The following is a 24047-nucleotide window of genomic DNA, read 5'->3' on the forward strand; positions in this document are numbered from 1 at the left end:
AGTTCTGCTGCTTGTCTGTCAATCTATCATCTATCTATTTTTTTTAGAGATGGGCTCTTGCTCTGTCACCTAGGCTGGAGTACAGTGACACTATCATCGCTCAGTGCAGCCTCAAATTCCTAGGCTCACACACTCCCCACCTCAGTCTCCCAAGTAGCCAGGATTACAGGAGTAAGCTACCATGCCCATCTCTCTATCTGTATTTTCTCGAGCAAGAACTTTAACTCTCTGCATTTAAGTTTCTTATCTGTGAAAGAAACTATTACGGAAATGAAACTATTAAACCCTTGCAGTTGTTCGGCAGAGAAATGACAGTAGCATTTTGAAGCTAGCTCACTACAGAGATGGGGGAGCAGGGTTAGTGGGATAGATGAAATGAGATTATTATTGTTTTTTTTTTTTTTGAGACAGAGTCTCGCTCTGTCACCCGGGCTGGAGTGCAGTGGCCGGATCTCAGCTCACTGCAAGCTCCGCCTCCCGAGTTTACGCCATTCTCCTGCCTCAGCCTCCAGAGTAGCTGGGACTACAGGCGCCCGCCACCTCGCCCGGCTAGTTTTTTGTGTTTTTTAGTAGAGACGGGGTTTCACCTTGTTAGCCAGGATGGTCTCGATCTCCTGACCTCGTGATCCGCCCATCTCGGCCTCCCAAAGTGCTGGGATTACAGGCTTGAGCCACCGCGCCCGGCCTGTTTTTTTTTTTTTTCTTTTACAAATGAGGAAAGCGAGCCTCACAAAAGTTTTCCTTTCCTAGAGTTGCCCAGGGAGTGACTGGCGAAGCCAGCCCGGAAAACCCTAGCCTTCTGGGCACAATTGCTTACTTCCTGCTAGACTGGGAGCCACTGAGCAGCAAGGACTGTGCCATACTTTCCATCTGGGCTTGGCTCTGGCATCCGCTTTGTTGATCTCATCCTTTACTTCTTTTTCCCTGTCCTCTGTGTCCCATACTAGCATCTCCACTGTTCTTTGATGAAAGTGCTTGGCTAATTTCTGCCTCAGAGCTTTTTGGGCTTGCTGTTCCCTCTGCCTCAAATGCTCTTCCCCCAGATCTCTACATGGCATGCACCTTCACCCTCTTAAAAGTTTTGCTCCAATGTCATCTCAGTGTGGCCTTCACTAGCTACTCATTAAAAAGACTTACTCCTCTCCAGCACTTCGTATAGCCCTCCCATCCTTGTTTTACTTCGTAACACTTACCAATACCTGACATATAGTATACTTGATAGACTTGATTGATTTATTGTCCACCACCCTTCACTAGAACATAATCTGTGTCCTCAGAACTGAACAATGTATGGCAAATAGCCCGCAGTCTGTAAATTATACTACGCATTGATTGAAAGAGTAAATAAACGTGTTTGGAGTGGCGGGGGTCTGTGTGTAAATGCCTCCTGCCCTGATGATGTTTACAGCAGAACACTAAACTGTGTCTCCCCATGTGATTGCTCCTTGCCAAACCCCTTCTCTGGTGATCACTGAAAGTCACTAATTATGATCTCAGCTGTGTACTTTGTCCTTCCTTCTTTGTGTTCTGGAGCTTTGCTCTGCAGCATGATCAACATGGGTAATGTAGTATTTAACTTTATATTTTTAAATCTCTGAGTAGAGCTCTTTACTAGAAATTAATTTGCCCAGGTTGTTGGGGTTTGTTTGCTTTCAGCTGCTGAGTTATTTCTTCTGTGTCTGAGTTCTTTCTTGCCTGTGCCTGGAGTTCTAGGAAAATGTTTTCTAGAATGCTAGAAAACATTGAGTTTGGTAAGTTATGTTACCTGAGTTTTGGTAAATTATGTTGTGTACAAAGGGCTCCCTCTAAAGTGTGGGCAGAAGTCTTGTCATGCTTTAATTCTTTTAAAAGACACTTTTATGCCTTTTGAAATGTTTTAAAACAAACTTATTCTAGGAGCAGAAATCTTATAAAAGTGAATGAAGCTAGAAATTGCCTAATAATACAAATCATACGGAAGTATTCTCTCTGACAGATGTTATGAACGATGGGCTCAGTGGACCACAGTGGTGTCAGAAGTGGACTAAAGATCAGGTGACCTAGCTAATTGATCTGTGTAACTTACTCATTGTGTAACTTCAGGGAAAGCATTCGATCTTTCCAAGATACCGTTCTTCAGTGTAAAGTGAAGACTCTAGGTCAGGGGTATCCGATCTTTTGGCTTCTCTGAGCCACGTTGGAAAAAGAAGAATATCCTTGGGCCACACATAAAATACACTAATGATAGCTGATGGGCTAAAAAATATCACAAAAAATTTCATAATATTTTAAGAACGTTTATGAATTTGTGGTGGTTCGCATTCAAAGCCATCCTGGGCTACATGTGGCTGGCAGGGTGCTGGTTGGACACGCTTGCTCTAGGCTATGGGTCTAGCTGATATGCGAGTTTCTTTTCATCTTTAAAACCCTAGACTAGAAGCCTAAAGACTTTGATCTTAGCTTGGTTGCCGCCATTTCCTAGTACTGGAGCTGTAGGTAAGTCAGTTTCCTTCCTGGAGCCTCAGTTGCTCAGTCTTTAAAATGAGCACTGAGATTCCTATTTTGTGTTTTTCTGAGGGTATTGAGAGAATTTCATTAGGACACACAGATGGAAAAGTACTTTTTAGCCATACAGTCTTATTATTATTAGAAGCCATTTCTTATTTTACTGTGATTTTGTGGCCATATGCCAACAGAATGATTGGATAAAAAGTTAGAAGATGAAAAGTCAGTGCATATAGTACTGACGATTTTTAAATTGTGCTTTTTAAACATACTGAGTTTTTGTTTCCTTTTTGATTTTTTTTTTTTAAATCCCCACTTTACATCTTAAGTTCTTTACTTGAGCTTTGGGAAAGTGTTCACAGCTTTTATAAAATTTTTCAAAGGAGTATTTGATATACCAATTTTTTTCAACCCTGTGATTTTCTGTGGGTGTTTCCCCCTGGAATTCCTGAGAGGAGGAGATCTTTTCATGCTTCTTCTGATCATATATCCATTCCTCCTTGCGTGGACATTAACTGGTAATACCCAGAGAATCACAGATGTCAAGAGAATGCCTGTTTGCAGGACTAGCTTGCTGCTCTCTGGAAGCTGAAAGCTAATGGGCACCTAATCAAGGCTGGCTTATTTTTTAGGGATAACCCAATTACAAATCTGGATTAACTGGCATACTAGTTTGGTTCTTGGAAGCAATTTAGTATTGTTTTATCTTGATTTTGGTCTTTTTATCTCTAAAGAGTACTTCTAATTTAGACTGTAAATTTTAATAAGCAAAGGTTGAAGTTCCCTCCGGAGAGGGCAGGTTAGTGACCCCACAGCTCTCATCAGGTGGCTGGGCAAAGGTGCAGAGATTCAACAGATTGGACAGGAGGTGTAGTCTAGATTCAGCAGATGGGGAGGAAGCCTGGTCTGGAAGGTGTGGTCTAGCTTCCATAGCTAGAGAAAGAAGGTGGTGTAGGAAGTGTGGTCTAGATTGAATTGACAGGGAAGAGAGTGTGGTCTAGATTCAACATACAGGAAAGGAGGTGTGGCCTAGATTCAACAGATAGGAAAGGGGGTGTAGTCTATATTCAACAGACAGGGAAGGGGAGGTGGTCTGGATTCAACAGACAGGGAAAAAAGGTGTAGCCTAGATTCAGCAGACAGGAAAAGAGGTGTGGTCTAGATTCGACAGACAGGAAAGGGAGCGTGGCCTAGATTCAGCAGAAAGGGAAAGAGGGTGTGGCCTAGATTCAGCAGATGGAGAAGGAGGTGTGGTCTGGGATGTGTGGTCTAGATTCCACAGATGGGGAAGGAGGTGTGGTCTCACCAGCTGGGGAAGAGTGGGGAACTCTCCTACTAGCAACAGGTCCTGCTTTCACTATCATTCAGGATGGCAGTACCTTTAATAGGGCTGATCCTCTAATTAAGATAGCATAATATAGAGCCAGAATTCAGGTGGTATTTACAAGGTACAGAAAAGATCTTGGACTCAAAAGGCATGGAGGCCACTCCTATTTAACTGGGAACTGTGGCTTATATCATCCCCAACCACGGTAAAATGAGGACAGCACCATGAAGATGAAATGAAAGCACAAAAGAGAAGGTATTTGGCAAACCGTGACAGTCGTTGTTAGAAAGGAAATGTCAAATGAGTGCACAGACAAAGGGGGACCCGAGGGGGTCCTCCTAAAATACTGGAAGATCCTTTCCTTTCACTGTTGCTATGTTCTGACGAGGTTTGTTGTCTTCCTGTTAAATGGGAGGTGAGTGTGGAGTGGAGAAAGTGAGTTGTTTGGGCCTCAGGCCTCAACCTCCACTTGAAGCCTACACAAGCTCATCTTTGCTACTCTGCAGAGAAGGCAAAAGGAGTTAATGATGAAATGTCAGAAAGGCATTTGGGGCCTTTTAGAAATTCTCACCAGGTAAGATTGCACTCACATAATATCAAATATACAGAGCTGCCATGCTCGTATCATTAATTATTTTATTGTTTTTATTATTAGTAATACTTCAAAGAGTCCATTTTAAAAAATATTGTTGGATATGCTTAAGTAAATGCCCATAATATTTCTTTTAAAGCTTCGCATAAGAGCAGGCTACCCAGAAGCCTCGTACTTGGCAAGCAGAAATGAACCTAAACTGTTTTCTGAATTTACCAAGTGCTTGCCTGAATAGACAAGGAGCCTGGGGAAATTTCTTGTGGGAGCGATGAGTTGTGAATCCCAATATAAGATGTGTGTAAAAAAAAAAAAAAAAAGAAAGCCTGTTCTAAGAGAGAAAAGAAGTTTCTGAGTGTTTGGCAAAACAAGATATTTTTAAACTGAGAAAAAAATAGGATTGTGGGGATTTCAAAGATTTTGTGATTTTATTTATCAGCTAATATATATATGTAGCTTTCTTGCATCTTATTAGCACAAAGGCAAAGGAAGATGCGAGAGAAATAGAAGGCCATCTATGCCTTCAGGTGGCCTTCAGGCTCATTGAGGGACAAGATACAGGTAGATAAGAAATGACTATGAAGGCAGTATGGTTTTACGGAAGCGTTGTGACATTTGGAATCAGATACACTTGGGTTCTAGATCTGGATTCGCCACAGGAATGGGACCCGGGACTTGACACTTTATCACTTCTGTGCCTCTGTTTCCACCACTACAAAATGGGAAGAATCATACTTACCTTTCCAGATTGTAAAGAAGTAACGGCATGGCGAATGTGTACACTGCTTAGCACAGAACATGAAGCCTAGTAGGTTCTCATGAATGTAATTCCTTCCTTTTCTTCATTTCTCCCTTCTGTTTTATGCTCTGTTATAGGAGACATAAAGGCATGCAGTTCCTTGGGAATTTTGAAGAACATAGGCTGTGATAGGAAATCCTTACTGGAGCGGGAGGGCTTTACCTGGGCCTTTGGCTGTCTTCTGCTTGCCCCTCTAGGGCTCTCTCTGCCCCATTCTCCTGCTCTGGGAAGCTGACCTGTGTGGACTGTGTCCATCCCTCTTTCCTCTGTGGGCCTTCTGACCCTTTGGCCACTCATGGGGATTAGCCAGTGCTGGGTCCTAGCAGGAGACTTAGGAGAGGAGAGGAGAGGAGAGGTAAGTCTCTGTGTTTTTGATCTTCCTTTCAGCTTCTTTCTCCCTGCTGGCTGGCCTTGGGTTTGCTGCTTCCTAGACTGAAGGTCACTGCTCCTTTTAAGGAAATGTCTCTACAGGGTTCCCTCCTGGTCTGGTAGCCTTTCCCTCCTCTCATCCCTTCAGGCCTAGCAGAGGTAACAGTTCTGCTCTTCTCTCCCTGGGACACTGCACTGTCCTTTGGGGTTTCTCTTCAATCTAGCCCACTCGTGTAAATAATCTCTTTATTAAGTCTTCAGAAATAATCTTAATGTGAGTGTGTCATCAGTTTCCCGCTGGCACCTCCAAAGGTGAGCTGAGTTTGAATAGGTGAAGAAGTTTGGTATTGGATAACCAAGGTGTGCTCTGGGGTCTGTGATCAACCCAGTCCGCCTATAGCTTGTATTTCACTTAGGGATGCTTATCTGAGTTGTGAGTTTGGGGAGATATGCCAAACTAGAGCCTGAAGATCAGGCAAAGTGAACGTATCAGATTTCACATCATAGGAGGAATAATTTTTTGGTATTAATAATTGTTTCCTAACTCATTTTGAGAAGTATGGATTAAGTAATCAGTAGTTATATGGTATAGCAAATAAATATCAGAAACATCTTTCTTTTCATTCCAAAGAAGTATATGCAAATGAAATAGAGGGAAGGGAAGGCAAACAATATGTAATGAACACCTTCTCTAGTACCAGGCAATTTGCATATATTACCTTATTTATTCTACTCAGCAATGCTTATGGGTAAGGTACCAATTTCCAAGCTTTCCAGAGGTAGAAAGGGAGGCTCAAAGACTTCAAGAGATTTGCTGAAGGTCACACATCTGGGACTTGGTGGAGCCACAGTTGGAACTCCCTGGGCAAGTCTGTGAGACGGTGATGCTCATGGCTTTTCTTTGCCAGACACCAGATAACAGTGGTATAGTTTGGATCTGTGTCCCTGCTCAAATCTCATGCTGAATTGTAATCTCCAGTATTGGAGGTGGGTCCTGGTGGGATGTGACTGGATGCAGGATGGGGGGTGGATTTCTCATGAATTGTCGAGCCTCATCCCTCAATACTGTCTTCACGATAGTGAGTGAGTTCTCAGGATACTTGACTGTTTAAAAGTATGAGGCACCTCCCCAACCCTCTCTCCTGCTCCTGTTTTACCTTCCCTTCTGCTATGAGTAAAAGCTTTCTGAAGCCTCCCCAGAACCATGAGCCAGATAAAGCTCTTTTCTTATAAATTACGGAGCCTCAGGTATTTCTCTATAGCAATACGAGAATGGACTAAGGGTTCCGATGACAGGTATAGGAGCTTCAGGCTGTTTGTTGCAGGCCCCTACAATAAGGAAGACTATGACATAGTAAGGCCATGAATAGCAGTAAGGCAGGGGGGAGTTTTTCTGGAGTTAGGAATAGCCATAGAGCCTGGCCTCGTAAATACTGGGTATGACTTTCTAACAGGAAGAATCCTGGGTATCTCTTGGGATTAGGTATCATGTTGTTCCTGCTGCACAGGATTTTGTTTGCTCCCTGCCATTGAGTGTCTTCCGTTTCTACTTCTACTGAAAATGATCTCTCTCTTTCCCCTTTCTAATTATCTGTTTTTTCTTTACCTAGTGGCTTCTGCTAGTCCTCACTTCTGCTAACTCACAACTTCTGCAAAGTCTTGGCCTTGCTGCCTCCTGGCTTCTGCCCCTTCGTCTTTTCACTTCTGGTCTCTCTACCAGTGGATAGAGTCTGCATTAACAAATTCAAATTCTTGAAAGACAGAATATGCATATCTTTTTATATATCCAACTTGGATGTAGTTCTTTCTGCCAGGCTGAACTGTGACTGCTGGTCAGGCAGCAGATTGTCCTTGGGGAGGGATCTGTCCTGGGCCCAGCCAGCTGGGACTCGACTGGGGTGAAAGGCAGAGCAGGGCAGTAACACATACAACTCCTTTGCCATGTGACAGACAACATGTGCACAGGCTCCAGAAGCCAGGGAGGAGGCATCTGTGGGCGTCACCATTCTGTCTACCACTGTCGGCCCGCCCACCCAAAGACCAGTGTTCATCCTTCATGCAGTATGTATCCCCCCATCCCAGGATCTCTCTGGTCTCTTCTGTTCAAAACCTCAAATGTCATCTAAATCTCAGGAGTTCAAAAGCCCCGGTTTTCATTATCTCAGTCATCTACGTCAGGTTCCAGTGATTAGGGCTTGGGCATCTTTGGGGAGGGGCATTTCTCTGCTTTCCACCAGCACTTACCACTGTGAGATAAACATTTTATGTGGATTACATCATTTAATACTAGAGTCAGATGTGGCATGTATTCAGAGTCATCGCATTTTGCAGTGAACACATTCAGGTTTGTGGAGTTCAATAACGTGCCCAACCCTACCCAAGTAGTGAGAGGGGTCATGCCAAGTTCTCTTAACCTTTATTCCTGCGTTTGCCAAATGTGACTGCATTTTAGAATCACCTGGGAAGCTTTTGAATCTCCTTTTGCCAAGCTGGGTGCAGTGTCATGCACCTGTAGTCCCAGCTACCTGGGACGCTGAGGTGGGAAGATCCCTCAAACCCAGGAGTTGAGGCTGCAGTAAGCTATGATTGTACCGCTGCACTCTATCCCGCAACAGAGTGAGACTCTGTCTCTAAAACATAAAATTAAAGAAAAAAAAAAAACAACAGTGCCCATGTTGCACCTCAAACCAATTAAATAAGAATCCAGGGATGGGCAGCAGCTCCTCAGGTGATTCCAGCTGTAGCTCCCATTCGGGAGCTGCCCACTGTGCTCTTCCTCGTAAGTAGCGGGGTGGTGTGTAAGGAGTGAGTGCAGGTAGGTGGTCAGGGAAGGCTTCCTGTGCAGGGGAGTTTGAGTTTGTAGTGGTTTGCAGGGTGAAACAGTAGGGAGGCTTTTCCATGTTGCTGATTTGCTCATTACCTTCCAAGTGTGATTGCATTTTTACGTTTTTGTGAGATGGTTCCAATGAATACATTCACAAATCAAGAAACAACAACAAAAAGATATCCTTTGTCAGGGCCTCCATTCTCATTTATGGCTTCAGGAAAACACGGTTATCGCTGTTGTGTATCCTTTTTGTCAGGGAGATAATTGTGGAAATTCGGTTGCTTCCCGTCAAGCGCAGATCCTTTTGTGGAGAAAATTTGAGCCATCCATGTATCCATTTTATAGTAATTGAGATTTAGCAAGCTAAAGGAAGATGATAGCCCTTTTTGTCAAAAGGAAGGTGGTAAAAATATGTTTGAGGGGAGCGAGAAGAAAAATAGGTTATCAGTGATGAAAGAAAGCCTGCCACCTGTCTTTCTCTTCCCTCCAGAAGGAGAAGGTGGCATCTATTAGCAGGGACCTTGAGTGGGTCCAGCTGGTAAGACTCTTACAGGAGGAATCTGTCATTGGGACCCAGACAGTCACTGAGAGTTGGATGGTTCAAGATGAGTCCCTGCCCAGGGGCACTCGTGAAGCGGAGCAGCTTGGGGACATCTGTTGTACTAGCTAGGCTTGGTACTTAAGATGTTGGTTCTGTTCTGTTTCTTATTGTCAACTTTGAAGATAATGAAATGCAGCTTGTGGAAGAGAGAGTAAATAATGGCAGTGTATATTTTAGGTAAATCAGCAGGTGAAGCTGCCAAATGCGGCATTTGTTTATTTAAAATCCCCTTCACAGGGAGGCCGGTGTTAAATACTTGTCTTTTCTCCCTGCTAGACCCTAGGGAATAGCAATAGTTCACGTTGCTCAAACACTCTGTGGAGGAAACAGGGATGAGCACAGAGCGTTCGGTCTCCAAGAGCAAATAAACACAGTATGCCTGCTTCGCCTCACCTGGCTGGTGTGGAGTCGGGTTAAAATGAGGAATGGTATTGTCGCTATAAAGGCCAATGAGGGAGATGCCCCTTTAGAACCCGTGTATTGGAGAGCAGGTGTGATGAGCACCTGAGGTCAGACCCTGCCCTGGGAGGCTGTAGCTCTGGTCAGCCTTGTTTAATCTCCTTCTGTACCTCCAGCATTTACAGGGTCTGCTTACACAGAGTCAGTGTTTGGGAAGTGTGTGTTGACCTGCTTTGATTGACAGAACCTGTGATTTAATGACTATGTTCTGAAGGAGTTGGGTATGTTTGCTTTTTACCATTTTTTTTTTTTTTGAAGATTCATTTATCTAGGAACTCTTTGGAAAAGAAAATGGAAGCATGTGTGCTTTTAAATTTATTCCCTTCATGCAGCAGTCTTTTGCTTGGCCCTCAGTCCCTGGGTGATTCCTGGACAAGCACCATCTTGCAAGAACAGAAACTGTATCAGTTGCTCCCCTGTTATCCCACTGTGGTGGCCCCTGTCACCTGTGAGTAGTCAATGAATCAATGAGTAATTTTTGAGGTCTTCACCAGTGTATGAATTTTGGAATATGGTACGTACATGTGCTACTGTTAATCTGCATATTAAATGAATAAACTTTTATTTATTTTTGTAGCTAAAAATAATCTTACGCATTGTAGAGTTTGATTTTCCCACCCCAGTGGATTTTCTTGGGGCCTCCTTGGGCTGTACACCACTGGGTTTACAGCACCCCTTTCAAGTACCTCGCTAGCAGGATCTGAATTCAGGTCCACTGCAGTCTGGCCTCTGTCTCTTTCTGCAGATTTGCCTCTTGTTGCTACCCAGCCGTGATGAACTGTTTGAGTTCCCAGGATTGATTATGTCTTCTCTGTGTTTCATGCTAACATCTATAGTTTTTTTTCTTAAGGTGACTAACATTTACTAGTCTTCCTGAACTCAGTTCAAGGATCTCCTCTTCTTGGAAGTCTTCCGTCTGCATCCCCACTGCTAACTCTGCCTCACTCCACCCTGTAGCATCTCCAGGTTGAGGCAGTGCCTATCCTCTGCATCTCTGAGAATCCTATGATTTCTCTCATATAAACTGTTACCATGCCATGCATTCACTGTCTCTTTTTCCCTCCCTAACAATTTGAGCTCCTTGCAGTTGGAATTATATCATCTTTATTTCTTTCTGAGCATCTAGAGTAGTGGTCTATCAAAGAATAGGTGTTTAATAACTTCTTGCTCAATGACTCAGTGAATTTGTTTCCTTATTTAAATATTTGTTGCCAGCCAATACAACATGGCAGGCCCTGTGCAGGGGGCTGGTGTGGACGCAAAGGTGTATAGAGCACTTTCCCACTCAGGGTTGGGACAGTTTAAGGCCTGCTGGGCAGACAGAGCCACATCTGTATGACAGGGTAGAGAAAAAGAGGATGAGGAGAGAAGGGGAGGTGGGAGACAAGAATGAGCTGAACGCAAGGCAGGCAGCTGTGACATTTTATATAGCTTTGTGCGTTTTGGTCTCCTGTAAGCCCAGTGAGATGAAAAGGTATTCCCATTTTACAGAGGAAGAAATTGAGGCTGAGGCTGGTTACAGAGCTTAAAGGTCTAAATTGACCCAGGCAGTCAATGGCGGAGTCAGGCAGGCTTCCAGCCCAGCCCCTTGGACAGCTTGCTGCTTTAGATTCTGCCAACTGCTGGTCGATATGTTTTTGTAAAATTAGAGGTGAGAATTTTAGAAGGTTGGATGTAACTGGGGTCCTAATTGAAAACACTAACGAAATTATTTTAGGTTTATACACTTGCTTTTTTTTCTGATACCCTAAGAGTTTATGTAATGAATTTTCATGGTACTATAAATAGTTAACGAAACCGTGTGATCCATTAGTTAAATGAAATGTTGCTAAGTATGCCATGTTGCTGTCAAATAAATTCCTTTAATATTGCTAAAACCCGGTTCTGGCTTTTGTTAGCTTTGAGTTTGATCACAGAAACACACTGTCTTCCCTCCCTCTTTGCCTTGCCAAAGATTGACTGATGTCTGAATAACAAGAGTGCTGCCTTCTGGAACATAGCATTTTATTTTTCCAAAAATACTTTCACATAAACCTATGAGATTATTCTATTATTATTCTATTTTACAGATGAGTAAACTGATAAAAAAGATTAGTTTGTTTAATTCTAGATTATACCCTAGAAAAGCTAGACCATCAGATACTGTGTCGCAAGATCCCCCTTATTTACCTTTCAATTTAGTTAATAAAAAGAAAATATGCCTTGTTCATAAACAACTTAAATGGATTTTGGCCGCATTGTTTGGACCCTATTTAAAATTGTTACTACTTGTATTATGCTGTCAGTGTTAGTTTTATGATCTCAGCATACAGTAAGAGATGTGGCACATTCTCTTTTAGAATTTTATAGAGACATTGCTTATCTTAACATTTGTGATACCACAGTGTCGATTTCATGAAAACTGATAGATAGTTTTCTTTCTCCACTTCTGGTCCAAAGGGAAATAAAAGTTCTATAGGTTTTGTGAAATTGTAACTGATCTTTTCTCTCTTTGCTTTGGCTTCTAGGTATCTCATAGTCAAACATATAGCGTGTCTTCTACAGCCGTATCAATGTTTTTGATGTCTTATTCTTGCTTCTGCCTTCATCTTCATTTCTAATTTTTTGTGTCCCTTTGCTCCTACTTTCTTATTTGGTTTATCCTATTATAGAAAATGGATTTGATAAGGCTTTCTATAAATTGCCTAAAATTTTATTTTTTTTCAAACTGTGGGGTAAATATAACTAACAATGCCACATCACGAAGATGAGCTGTTAGACTAAGATAGTCTCCCATATTTGTGATTTGTTTTCTCCTCTTTCTTGTTACAGTTATGGCAAGAGAGCTTTGACTGGATCCATACTAAGGCTGTAAAGCTATCAGTTTTGTGGGCTTCAAAGTTTTAAAGCTAGGAATACGTCCTATCAATGTATTATTTTTCTTGAAAGGTTTGGTAAAGAAGATGATGATTGTACATCTGCTGCAATGATGGTGGTCCTTTATTAGCAGAAAGATACAGCATCTCTCAATATTCTGCCAAAGCTTCTATAACACTTGTACCTTTCACACCCACAGCAGCTTTATAGAACTGCTGCCGCTGGGTTCCTGCAAAGCCTTACATTTGACTGTTGTCTTGACCCTGCAAAAATCAAATATGCAGCGTGGGGGAATTTTAGGCCTTTTCCAAATTGCCAGGGTCAGATCAGATAGCCTTTGACATTTAAAAAAAAAAAAAAAAAAAAGGATTGACAGGTTAATGACATAGTCCCAGGGATGGAGAGGGAGATACATAATCTACAAAAGGCCTACTTAGGCTGAATAATTAAGGGAACCTGCAGTGATTCAGGTGGCAGGAGGATGTAAAGTCTGAGTGGGCACGGAATACAGTCTAGAGGGGGAGTTTAGAGCTCAGGAAGAAAGGACCCTGTTCCATGCAACTTTGGTCCGTAGACTTCTGCCAAGTTTGGCAATCTGGGGAGTTACAGGGGTGGAGGTGGAGTCAGAACTGGCAGCCATAAACGAATTTTAAACTCAGCTAGCCTTGGGCATTAGAAAGCATGCCATCTAGGGAGCTGGAATGGGTTTGAACTTAGGAGAAAAGTGAGGCCAGAATTGACTTAACTACATACTTCTTTGTGTTAGAGTTTGAGCTAGGCTTTTTTTTCCTTTTTCTTAATTTGGAAATAATCTCACAATTACAGAAAAAAGTATAGGCATAAGAATATACAAAAAACACCCTATGCCCTTCACTTAGTGTCACCCGTTGCTGATATTTTATCTTACTTAATTTATCATTTGTGTGTTTTCTCACTGTGCAGGTACGTATATGCATAAATATATTCACACGTATGTTCATACACATACATGTATACACGTATATGAATTTTTTTCTGAATCATCTGAATATAAGGTGCACATATCTTGGCCCTTTACTCCTGAATATTTAGTGTGTTTCCTAAAAACAACTATATTACTTTATATATTCACAGGAAAGTTTTCAAGTTAAATAGATTTACCATTAATGCAATATGTTTACCTAACTTACTATTCATATTCAAGATTATCAATTGGCTCAGTAATTTTGGGGGGCTAACATTTCTTTTCTCTCCAGTACAATATCCTGTATAGATACGATATTTAATTGTTATTTCTGCTTAATTTCTTTTAATCTAAAATATTTCTACAGCTTCTTTTTGTCTTTTATTACATTTTCAATGAATACAGCTCTCCCCTTCCCATTTTTTAAATGCCTAATCTGATTAGATTCCTGGCCAGAATACTACACAGTACTGCATAGTGATGTTGTGTTCTGCTCAGGGTATCACATGCTGTCCATCTGCCCCTGTTTGTTGATGTTAATTTTGTTAACAAGGTTTTGTCCAATTTCTCCACTATATAATTACAAAGTTTCCCTTGGAACTGATACACAATAAGTGGGAAGACAGTTTAAGACCTGCAAATATTCTGCTTCTTATCAAACATTTTTCCCTGGACTTAGCATCTGTTGATGATTCTTGCCTGACCAGTCTTTACTCTGATGGCTCTGATGGCTGCAAAATGTTGATTTTATAACTCCAGCACTCGGTATTTACCAGTCAGCACCTGTTCTGCTATAAGCAAGACAGCCTTCCATTCTTACCCCATTTGTTTGTCTGTCTGTCATCAGTATAGATTTGTGGATTCCTATTTTTTCAATGGTTTATTATTTATTACCATCGTTAATTATATCAGTGTTTAAATAATTCCTAATTAGGCTGGCAAGAACTCTTCATGATGGCTTCTGTGTCTTTTATAAAATTCTCTCATCATTTTTTGTTTGTTTTGAGCACTTAATTTCTGGAATAACAAGATATTTCAGGCTCATTTTGTACCTGCCATGTGCCGGCTCTGAAATAATTCATTTCCCCCAAGAAGCCTTGGTTTATTTTGCTGGAAAATGATAACAGAATCCAAAATCTAAGTATTAGTTATCTCATTGTTGCTAGAGTATCTTTGCTCCTAGGCCCTCTTAATGAACAGAGATAGGAAGTAGTTGCATATCAACACATACATACATTCATACCTATACATTTATATACAGATGCATGCGTATTTTATAAATCCCGAGTTTACTTTGAAACCTACAATTTTCAGTCTATCACTTTAGCATTCTTTCCTGCTTTCCTTTCCATGTTTTAACATCTCTTGTCCCATAGGAGAAGCTTGGCTCCCAACAGTATCTGTGCATTTATTCCTTTGCTCCATTCTATAGAACATCGAAAATAGTTTCAGAATTGCTTTGCTCATAACACTACAGAAAACAAGCCTACTAAAAAGACTTCAGAATTTGTTTGCTGCTGCTCTTGCTTCAACTCTACCCAAGACTGGGTGTGTGCCATCCAATACTGTGTTTATGTTATTTGATAGTTTTTTCTCCTCCACCTCTTTAGCAAGTGTGCTTACGATGTCCGTTTAACATACAATTGAATTGATTTGCTTCCATCTACTTTTAGTTTTACGCTCACCCTTACCTTCCCTATTAATTTTTTTTTTTCAGATATATAGAACATTAATATACTTCCAAATGTGGGAATTATGCAAAAAGCTGTGTTCTGAGAAGTATCACCCTTTGTCATATCCCTTTTTACCCTGACACCCAGTCACATCACCACTAAGTGATGAAGAACAACTTGCATGTTATCTGGTTTGCTTATCCTGTGTATCTTTTTGTGAAGATAAAGGTAGCATGCTATAGACTGAGCTAGGCTTTTTAATGCCCAAATCTCATTTATCTTCTAAATCTCACATACTTGGTGGTGGTGTTCCCATTTTACTGATGAGGAAAGTGAGGCTTCTTGTCTGTACTGTTATAAACCTTTGGGCCTTGTTGATACATGTCCCGTTTTCTATGCTTTATGCCTTGGATAAAGCTAAGTAAGACATCAAATCACAAAACATGCCAATAGTGACATAGAGTTTTAATGCATGCCATTACTGCCACAGAAACTCAAAGTCTTGGTTTTGGGAAAACTACATTTTCATCTGTATTTTAGCACTATGTTATGTTTTTAAACTGGAATTTCCTGTGGCCTTAGTGTTATCACACGAGGCTCATCTCAGGTTGGTAGGGGTTTTGTTTTCTTTTTCTAATTTGGGTGAAATTCACATGACATAAAATTAACCATTTTAAAGTGGTATTTATTGTAGTCACGATGTTGTGCAACTTCACCTCCGTCTGGTTCCAGAATATTTTCATCACTCCCAAAGAAGACCCTATACCCATTAAGCAGTTCCTCAGCCTTATGCCCCTCCCATAGCCCCTGGCAACCACTGATCTGCATTCTGTCTCCAAAGATTTGTCTATTTTGAATATTTCATATAAGTGAAGTCATACAATATGCAACATATTTTGTCTAACTTACTTGGCTTGCTGTTTTCAGGGTTCATGCACATTGCAGTGTGTATCAGTACTACATTTCCTTTATACGTTGAGTAATAGTCTATGGTACAAATATTTTGTTTTTCCATTCACCCACTGATAGAAATCTGGGAGGGCTTTGAGTGAAGTTGGAGAGACGAGTGTCTTGTAACTTGCCCTGTGCTGTACTATTTACTAGCTATGTGACTTTGGACAAGCTCCTAAGCTGGCTTGTGCCTCAGTTTCCTCATTTGTTTAATGTAGATAATTGTATTGGACTCTTCAAATAGTTGAATGAATTGCATCAAATAATGCCAGAAAAACTTATAGCATAGTACTTGGCAAATAGTGGACCCTCAATAAGTAATAGCTGTTTTATTGTAGGATTATATGAGAAAAGGGGGAAAGAAAGAACACAAATGTGTATTATAGTATGTGTTTAGTGTGTGTTTGTTCTATTGTAGCTGCTGAAACCTTCATGCTTTGTTTAAAAAAAAAAAAGGCACATCTGTTTTCTCTGCTTTGTGGTTTGGTGTTTTGGCCCCCGTCCCATCGCTAAACATGAAATTTTACATTTTAGAAGCAGTTCACTAGACAGAATGTCTGTGGTGGAATGTTACATAATTCACATTTAGATTTGAAGAGCTCATTATAAAAAACCTGACACACTTCAGGAATATTAAATTACTGCAGATTGTGTGGAGCAAAGAAATATTATTGAAGCATTTCAAAATTCCAGGCAAGCCTGAGTTTAACTGATAGGGTTTCACAGCTTTTACTGGGGAAAATGATTTGAGTTGTCACATGGTTTCTGGCCCTGGAGGACTTTAATCTCCTTAATTACAAAGAAGCGAATTTCCTAAATAATTTGGAGTTACTTCACAGCATTTGCTCAACCTCTGCCTTTTGGAAAATTAAAGGGGATGCCAGGGTCCACACTGTGGTACGTTCTTACAGTACTGTAGCTTCCTTATTTAAGTTTTTATTCAGAATGATGGTGGTTTCCTTTCATTATTGATGTAGGGATGTACTTCAGAAATTCACAAGTAATGCTTGTAACACTTGAACATAATCATATTTTGTTGAACAAGCATCTTTGAAGATAGAAATAGGGAGAGATGCTATATTGTGATTTAGAAGGTTGAAGAAGAGAAAATGGCCCAAATCCAATCCAGTTTTATACACTGATTTTAAAAGATTCTTGAAAATGTATAGAATCCATATATTTCAGCTACTTTCTGAATTTATAGATTAGGCATCTACTGTGTCCAAGACCGGCATGATACCATTTCCTACAATTCATCCTCAAACAGCAAAATTAACTTGAATCAGTTTCTTCCTTTGTAAAGGGGAGATAATACAGACTTTCGGTCACATACCAGCCATGCGGCCTTGAGCAAGTGGCACAGGGATTTATGTGCCTAATATTTATCAAATGCTTACCAGGAGGCATGCCAGACACTCTTCCAATCACATTACGTGTGTGATCATACTTGATTGCCACAACAGCTCCCCCAGTGGGCACTATTATCCCCAGTGTACAGATGAAGAAACTGAGACAAAGACCAGGTTGAGTAACTTCCTCAAATCATGTGGCTTGTAAGTGGCTGAAACTGAAGTTGTCCAACAATCAAATCATAAAATAAGTTGGGAGAGAGTCTTTTGTGCTGCAGAGATCAAAACATCTTTCTGCCTGTGATGTCTCTTCGAACTGAACCTTGAGGAGTCAATAGAATGTCAAGGCAGACTTGAGACAAGAGATTCCATAGAAAGATAGCAGCACAAGGAAAAACTGGGAAGATGGGGAAGTGCATCACCTCCCTGCTAGACTTGTGCCTCCTTTTACTTGTTTGGTTGTTGATTTCACTCCTCCTTGCTTTTATACATGCTGATCTTTCTGCCTGAAACAGCCATTCATTCATTCATTCATTCTACATATAATTATTGAGAAGCTGTTGGTCCTTTCCCTTATTGTTCTTTTGACAGAAACATTGCTCTTCAACATCTCACAGACTAGGGCTTATCCTCTTTGAAGCTTTATTGACCTTTCCAAGCAAAGATGAATACTTGCATCTTTCTGCCCCGTATGCCTGGTATTTATATGCCTGTTTTAGTTTTGGTCACATATGTGTGTTGCCGTCCCTTATATGACTGATACCCGTGTTAGATTGAGCTTCTTTGAGGATAGGAACCAACCTTTGATTATGTACTCTTGGCCAGCATGGTTACTTGGTAAGTATCTGTTAACATGAATGAGCTAGCATTTGTACCTGGCCCATAGTAGATTCTTAGTAAATACTTGCTGCGATGAAATGGTAAATATTATTGATAAATTTGATTATGTTTACACATGACCAAATTTTGTGACTCTGTCATCTTCCATTGAATGTTGTCTTAGAGAGGAGGGGCTGGAAAGGGTGTGGGGACTGGTGGCAAGATATAGATAGATGGTATAAAAGTGGCAGGATAAATTCTCATTTTCTGTGTACAGTTTCATGGACCCTGTTTTAAAGAGATAACTTTCTGTTTTTCTTAGTTGTAGCCTTAGATTCACTAGATCAAGTACTTTCATATGGGCTATTTCATTTAAAAAAAATAGTTAGCTTGTATATAAATAAAACAAAACAGATATCTTTAGATTAAGGTGAGAATTTCCTCATATTCAAGCTTTACTATAATTTTACATGGCTTTTATATTAGACTTTCTGGTTAAGATTAACTAGATTGTCATGATTAACAGGTTTGGGTCATTATTCTTTTTGAACTGAAACTGGCATTTGAGGTCAGTTGTTTTCTGTTAAACCATTCTAGATCTGTGGGATGAACTAAGAATTGGCTGCACAATTCGAAGATCCATTTCTAATAGCTTTTTCTTAATACTTTTCAAAAGTGGAAATTGGTGAAATGTTTACTTTTTAATAGACCTCTCATATAACTATCAGATAGTCACAGGAAAAGACTATTGTCAAAGAGAATACTGTATATTCGTTTAATGTAAATGAGACCCAGTGAGATACTATATGTGAAGCAGTAGCTAAGGGCATAGTATATAGTAACTATTACCTGTAAGTGAAGTGGTTGTATTATCTTTATTATCATTATACTCTTCCTAGCACAGTGTTTGAGTTTAATGGCACCTGGTATTATTCAATGCATATTTATTAGAGAATGAATGAATGAAATCTGTGTCTGCCTGTTTCTTTTCTTTTTCACTGCACATTAAATGCTTGTCTGCTCTTATAGCTGGAGGAAAAGCTGACATAAAATTGGCTTGCTGGAAAGTTTCTTGGCCCCACTTGTCACCTTACCCTTGGAGCCCAGTTGTATGTCAACTCCATGCCCCCTCTGATGCCTGCCAGTGAGGGGCAGACCACAGGTCACTTCCATATGATCTGCTTTTGCTGCCAAGGCACTGATCAAGCTTGGCGGATAGACGGGTACTCTCTTGTTGGAAATATCTCCATGGGGCTGGTCATACCTTTGCTCTATGTTCTGGTTGGGATCTGATGCTTGAAAATAAGAAACACAGAAAACAGAGTTGGGTTTTGTCCCTCTTATAAATCTAGACTTTTAAAGATCTATTTTGAGTTACCTAGTTTGAGAAGCAGTTTTGCCGCTATAAGCCTCTCATTCCCTTTGCTGTATAAACCCTATCAATGCCTTCATGAAACCATGGGAGCAGTTTTTGCATGAAGACCAAGATTTTGTTTGTAGATGTTTGCCAATTCACTTTTTAAAAATATCTGTTTAACTTCGTAACAGTGATGATTCTGAATGTTCTCTTGCCTTGATTTGCAGCACTCAAAAAGAGTGAATGAAATGTGCAGCTCAGAGTGTCATTTCTGAAGGGAGGAGTCTTTCTCTTGGAGAAGAGTCCTCAATGAGCCTGGCCAAGGCCCGGGATCTGTGTGAAGTGGACTAAGGATTAAGTAGGATGTCAACTGAGACAGAACTTCAAGTAGCTGTGAAAACCAGCGCCAAGAAAGACTCCAGAAAGAAAGGTAGGGCTGAATTTGACCTTTTTTTTTTTAATGGCTACTCTTCTGCACAGAAATGAGTTTTTAAATCTCTGGAATGATAGAAAGAAGTACCTTTATGATTGCAAATATTTTTAAATAGTTATTTTGTGTGTTTTGTATTCATAATATAATAATGTAATGGTCCATCATTATTCTCCAGATAAAATCCAAAACTTTTCTGCACAGGAATGAGTTTTTAAATCTCTGGAATGATATAAATAAGTATCTTTATGATCACATATATTGGTAAATAGTTATTTTGTGTGTTTCGTATTCATAATATAATAATGTAATGACTCTTCATTAGTCTCCAAACAAAATCCAAAACTTTTCTCATGATATACAAAGCTTTTCTGCATATGCCTTCTATCCATCCCTCCAGCAACATCTCTGCCTAACCTCCCCACTTCCCCATCCGTGTTTACCCTCCAGACATCCTGTAGTTCTTCTTTACCTGTACCAGTGGTTGTCAAACTCTGGCTGAACCACAATCACTGGGAGGGCTTGTTTAAAGCCTTCATTTCTGAGTCTCATCCTAAAGTGCCAGATTCAGTAAGTCTAGGGTAGGACACAAGACTTTCCTTTTAAAACAGCTTCCTAGGTGATGCCAGTCCTGCTGGTCCAGAGGCCCTACTTTAAGAACCACTGGACTCGTGATCCAGCCTGAAATCCTTTTTTGTTGCCCTTCGTTGTTGTTGTTGTTGTTGTTTTCTCTGAACTGACTCCTACTTATTCACTAGGTTTGAGTTTAGGGAAGCCTCCTGGGGGAGCCTTTTCTTACTCCCAAAATTGATATAAATGTTTTTATTTGTTTTGTTTCATTAGCACTTGGTTAGTGTTTCACTTTATTAAAAATGTCCTGCATAAACTCCTTTGGAGCTAGATGTTTTGTTCACATTTTAAGTCTCAGCACTTAGAAAGTGCTTGGCAGAGAGGAGCCAGAGATATCTGGCGATGAAGCTTTGCAGGCATAGTGTGATAATAAAGTAATTCTATCACTTTTCATGTTTTCTGGATAATTTAGCCCCATGGCTTTAGGACCATGTTTTTCAGTAAGCTTCACCCCCTGCCAATTAAATATGAGCAACTTCTTTCTCTGTGTGTGTGTGTTTTCTCCCTGTGGTTTCTGCTCTGTCTCCCTTGTTTTCTCAGCTGCATGGGAGGGGATTGACAGAGCTCTCTTTCAGGTCTTGAAATCTGTCAATGTGGGCTTGCAAACCGGGATGCCCTTGACTTCTTTGTATAGACGGTGATTTGTTTGAGACATCACTGTGCCTGCCCAGTTATGTTTTGTGATGGCATTTGTCTGACACTCTATATGAAGTAGGGGACATAACTGTAATACATATGCAGCTCTTGGACAGCCAGAAGCCCAGGAAGGACTATAAATTTTGCTTTTGATGTTTATTTGAAACACAAATATTTTGGAGGCAGTCTATTTCATTCCCTAAAAATTAATGTAAACCTGTTTTCTATGCATCATGGTCTAAGAATAATAGAGAGAAAGTAAGTGGGTGAAAGAACATGTCTTGGGAGACTGCTATTTGGGGGGGGGAAAAAAAAAAGAGGTCGCAGAGCCCAGTATGTACTAGAATTTAAATGCTTTTTCAGTGGAAACTGACAAGTTATATTTTTGCCTCAAATTTAACCTTTCCACCAAACCTGCACTCTTGAATGCTTAATGCATTAAAAATGTTATCTTAGTGCATATTTTTTCATTCTTAATTTTAACATGCAAAACCAGAAGCGTTCTGCAGAGAGGATTCAGGTTTTCAGGACATTGGCTCAGTTGGGGATTTGGGATAACAGCGTGAAGGTGACCCTTTTAGAACCTCCTCATCTTCATGTCCTAAAAAAACTCTGAAATCAACACAATACGTATGTGAGGAGTGTCCTCCAGGGAGTGGCTAATACCATGGAATTTGGGTAGGCAGAGCTGGATTCAAATTCTGACTTTACCACTTTCTCACTATGTGACCTTTGAAAGTATTTAACCTGGGCCTCATTTTCCTCTCTTACAAAATGGGTATATAATATTACTGACTTTAAAGGCTCACTATGAAGATTAATGAAAATAAGGCAAATAAAATACTTAATATATTACGTACCATATATTTAATGCTCAACAAAGGTTAGCTGTGATCTTCTTCCTCTTTTTCCTCCCTTTTCCTTTTCTCCTTCTCTTCTCCTCCCTTCCCTGTCATCTTTCTCAATTTCCCTCCTATGCCCTCTTTTCTCTTTTTCTCTTCTTTCATCATTCATCTTGTCTTAATTAGCTTGAGCTGCCATAAGAAAATACCATAGACTTGGCAGCTAAAACCACAGAAACATGTTTCTCACAGATCTGGAGGCTACAAGTCTAAGATCAAAGTGCCAGCCAGTTTGGTTCCTGGTGAGGGCTGTCTTCCTGGCTTGTAGATGGTCATCTTCTCACCATGTCCTCACATCTGTAATCCCAGCTACTTGGGAGGCTGAGGCAGGAGAATCGCTTGAACCTGGGAAGGAGAGGTTACGGTGAGCCAAGATGGCTTCATTGCCTTCCAGCCTGGGTGGCCGAGTAAGACTCTGTCTCAAAAAAAAAAAAAAAAAAAAAAAAAAAGAGAGAGAGAGAGAGAGAAAATGTGCTGGTAAGCAGTAATTCATTTCTTTTTCTTCAGTTTTGATGATGTAATAGTATTTCATTAAACAAATGTTTCTAACTTGCACAAAATTAATACAACTTTAAAAGGAATAAACAGTTTATATACTGACATTGAATCTTGAATATAACCATGTTGTTATGGTCTTTTATTACTATTGCTTTCTCCAACTATGCTTAGATTTTCTATGGAGACAGCGTATAACCTGCAAATAAATTTCTCATCTATCCTTAAATACTTATTCTTTTTCTCTCTAATTGCCTGGATCTGTCATTATAATATTTAGTGATAGTAAATGTCCTTATCTTGTTCCTGATTGCTTCTAGATTACATGTAAGTGATGCTTAAGTTTTTACTAAAGATAGTTTTCTGGCCGGGCATGGTGGCTTACACCTATAGTCTCAGCACTTTGGGAGGCTAAGGTGGGTAGATCGCTTGAGCTTATGAGTTTGAGACCAGCCTGGGCAACGTGACGAAACCCTGTCTCTACAAAAAGAAAATGCAAAGAATGGCCAAGTATGGTGGCGCATGCTTGTAGTCCCAGCTACTTAGGAGGCTAAATTGGGAGGATGGCTTGAGCCCGTGAAGGGGAGCTTGCAGTGGGACACAATTGCACCACTGCACTCCAGCCTGGGCAATAGAGCCAGACCTTGTCTCAAAACAAAACAAAATAAAACATATTTATTAGTTCCCCTTTATGTATTATTTTCTAGGAAGTATTTTTTAAATTCTAAATTTGCATGCTGAATTTTATCATATGCTTTTTTCTGTATTTATTTCAATGATTATACATATTTTTCCTCTTATAATTTATACTGTGGTGGATTAAACTGATAGATTTTTAAATCTTCATTTCTGGGGTAAATCTTACTTGGTCATAATGCTTTTATTTTCTACACCCTGGTGGATTTGATTTGTTAGGTTAAGGAATGTTTTTTATCTATATTTACCAGCAAGATTTGTTAGGTTAAGGAATGGTTTTTGTATCTATATTTATCAGCAAGATTGGTGTATAATTTCTTTTCTGGGACAGCCCTTGTGTCTGGTATTAGTTAATATTATATTCTCATATAATGATTTTTATCAGTTAATATTATGCCCTGATATGATTTTTGGTAGGGATGAAATGCTGAATAATATTTAGGACTATTTCTGGAAACTATTATCTTTTATTTTTTACATTTATTTAACTTCTTATTTATTTATTTATTTTTTATTTTTTATTTTTTTGAGACAGAGTCTCGCTCTGTCGCCCAGGCTGGAGTGCAGTGGCCGGATCTCGGCTCGCTGCAAGCTCCGCCTCATGGGTTTACGCCATTCTCCTGCCTCAGCCTCCCGAGTAGCTGGGACTACAGGCGCCCGCCACCTTGACCGGCTAGTTTTTTGTATTTTTTAGTAGAGACGGGGTTTCACTGTGTTAGCCAGGATGGTCTCAATCTCCTGACCTCGTGATCCGCCCGTCTCGATCTCAGCTCACTGCAAGCTCCGCCTCCCGGGTTTACGCCATTCTCCTGCCTCAGCCTCCCGAGTAGCTGGGACTACAGGCGCCCGCCACCT

At 40.3% G+C, this 24047-nt stretch overlaps 1 protein-coding gene across 3 annotated transcripts in view; it reads left to right on the plus strand.

Annotated features, from left to right (window-relative positions):
• DAB1 (Dab, reelin signal transducer, homolog 1 (Drosophila)) overlaps window positions 1–24047 on the plus strand; it is a 1258753-nt gene that overhangs the window by 935941 nt on the left and 298765 nt on the right. For 2 of the 3 annotated variants that reach the window (XM_011941355.1, XM_011941364.1), the window contains exon 4: window positions 19631–19833. In XM_011941355.1, the coding sequence (XP_011796745.1) occupies window positions 19767–19833 (67 nt within the window). In that variant the 5' untranslated portion in view covers window positions 19631–19766. Of the gene's footprint in view, window positions 1–3876; window positions 4386–19630; window positions 19834–24047 lie in introns of those variants that run through there. The other variant, XM_011941374.1, reaches the window with a different exon arrangement.

Source organism: Colobus angolensis, unplaced genomic scaffold (assembly GCF_000951035.1).
Source record: "Colobus angolensis palliatus isolate OR3802 unplaced genomic scaffold, Cang.pa_1.0 Scaffold102, whole genome shotgun sequence".
Classification (NCBI taxonomy): Eukaryota; Metazoa; Chordata; class Mammalia; order Primates; family Cercopithecidae; genus Colobus; species Colobus angolensis.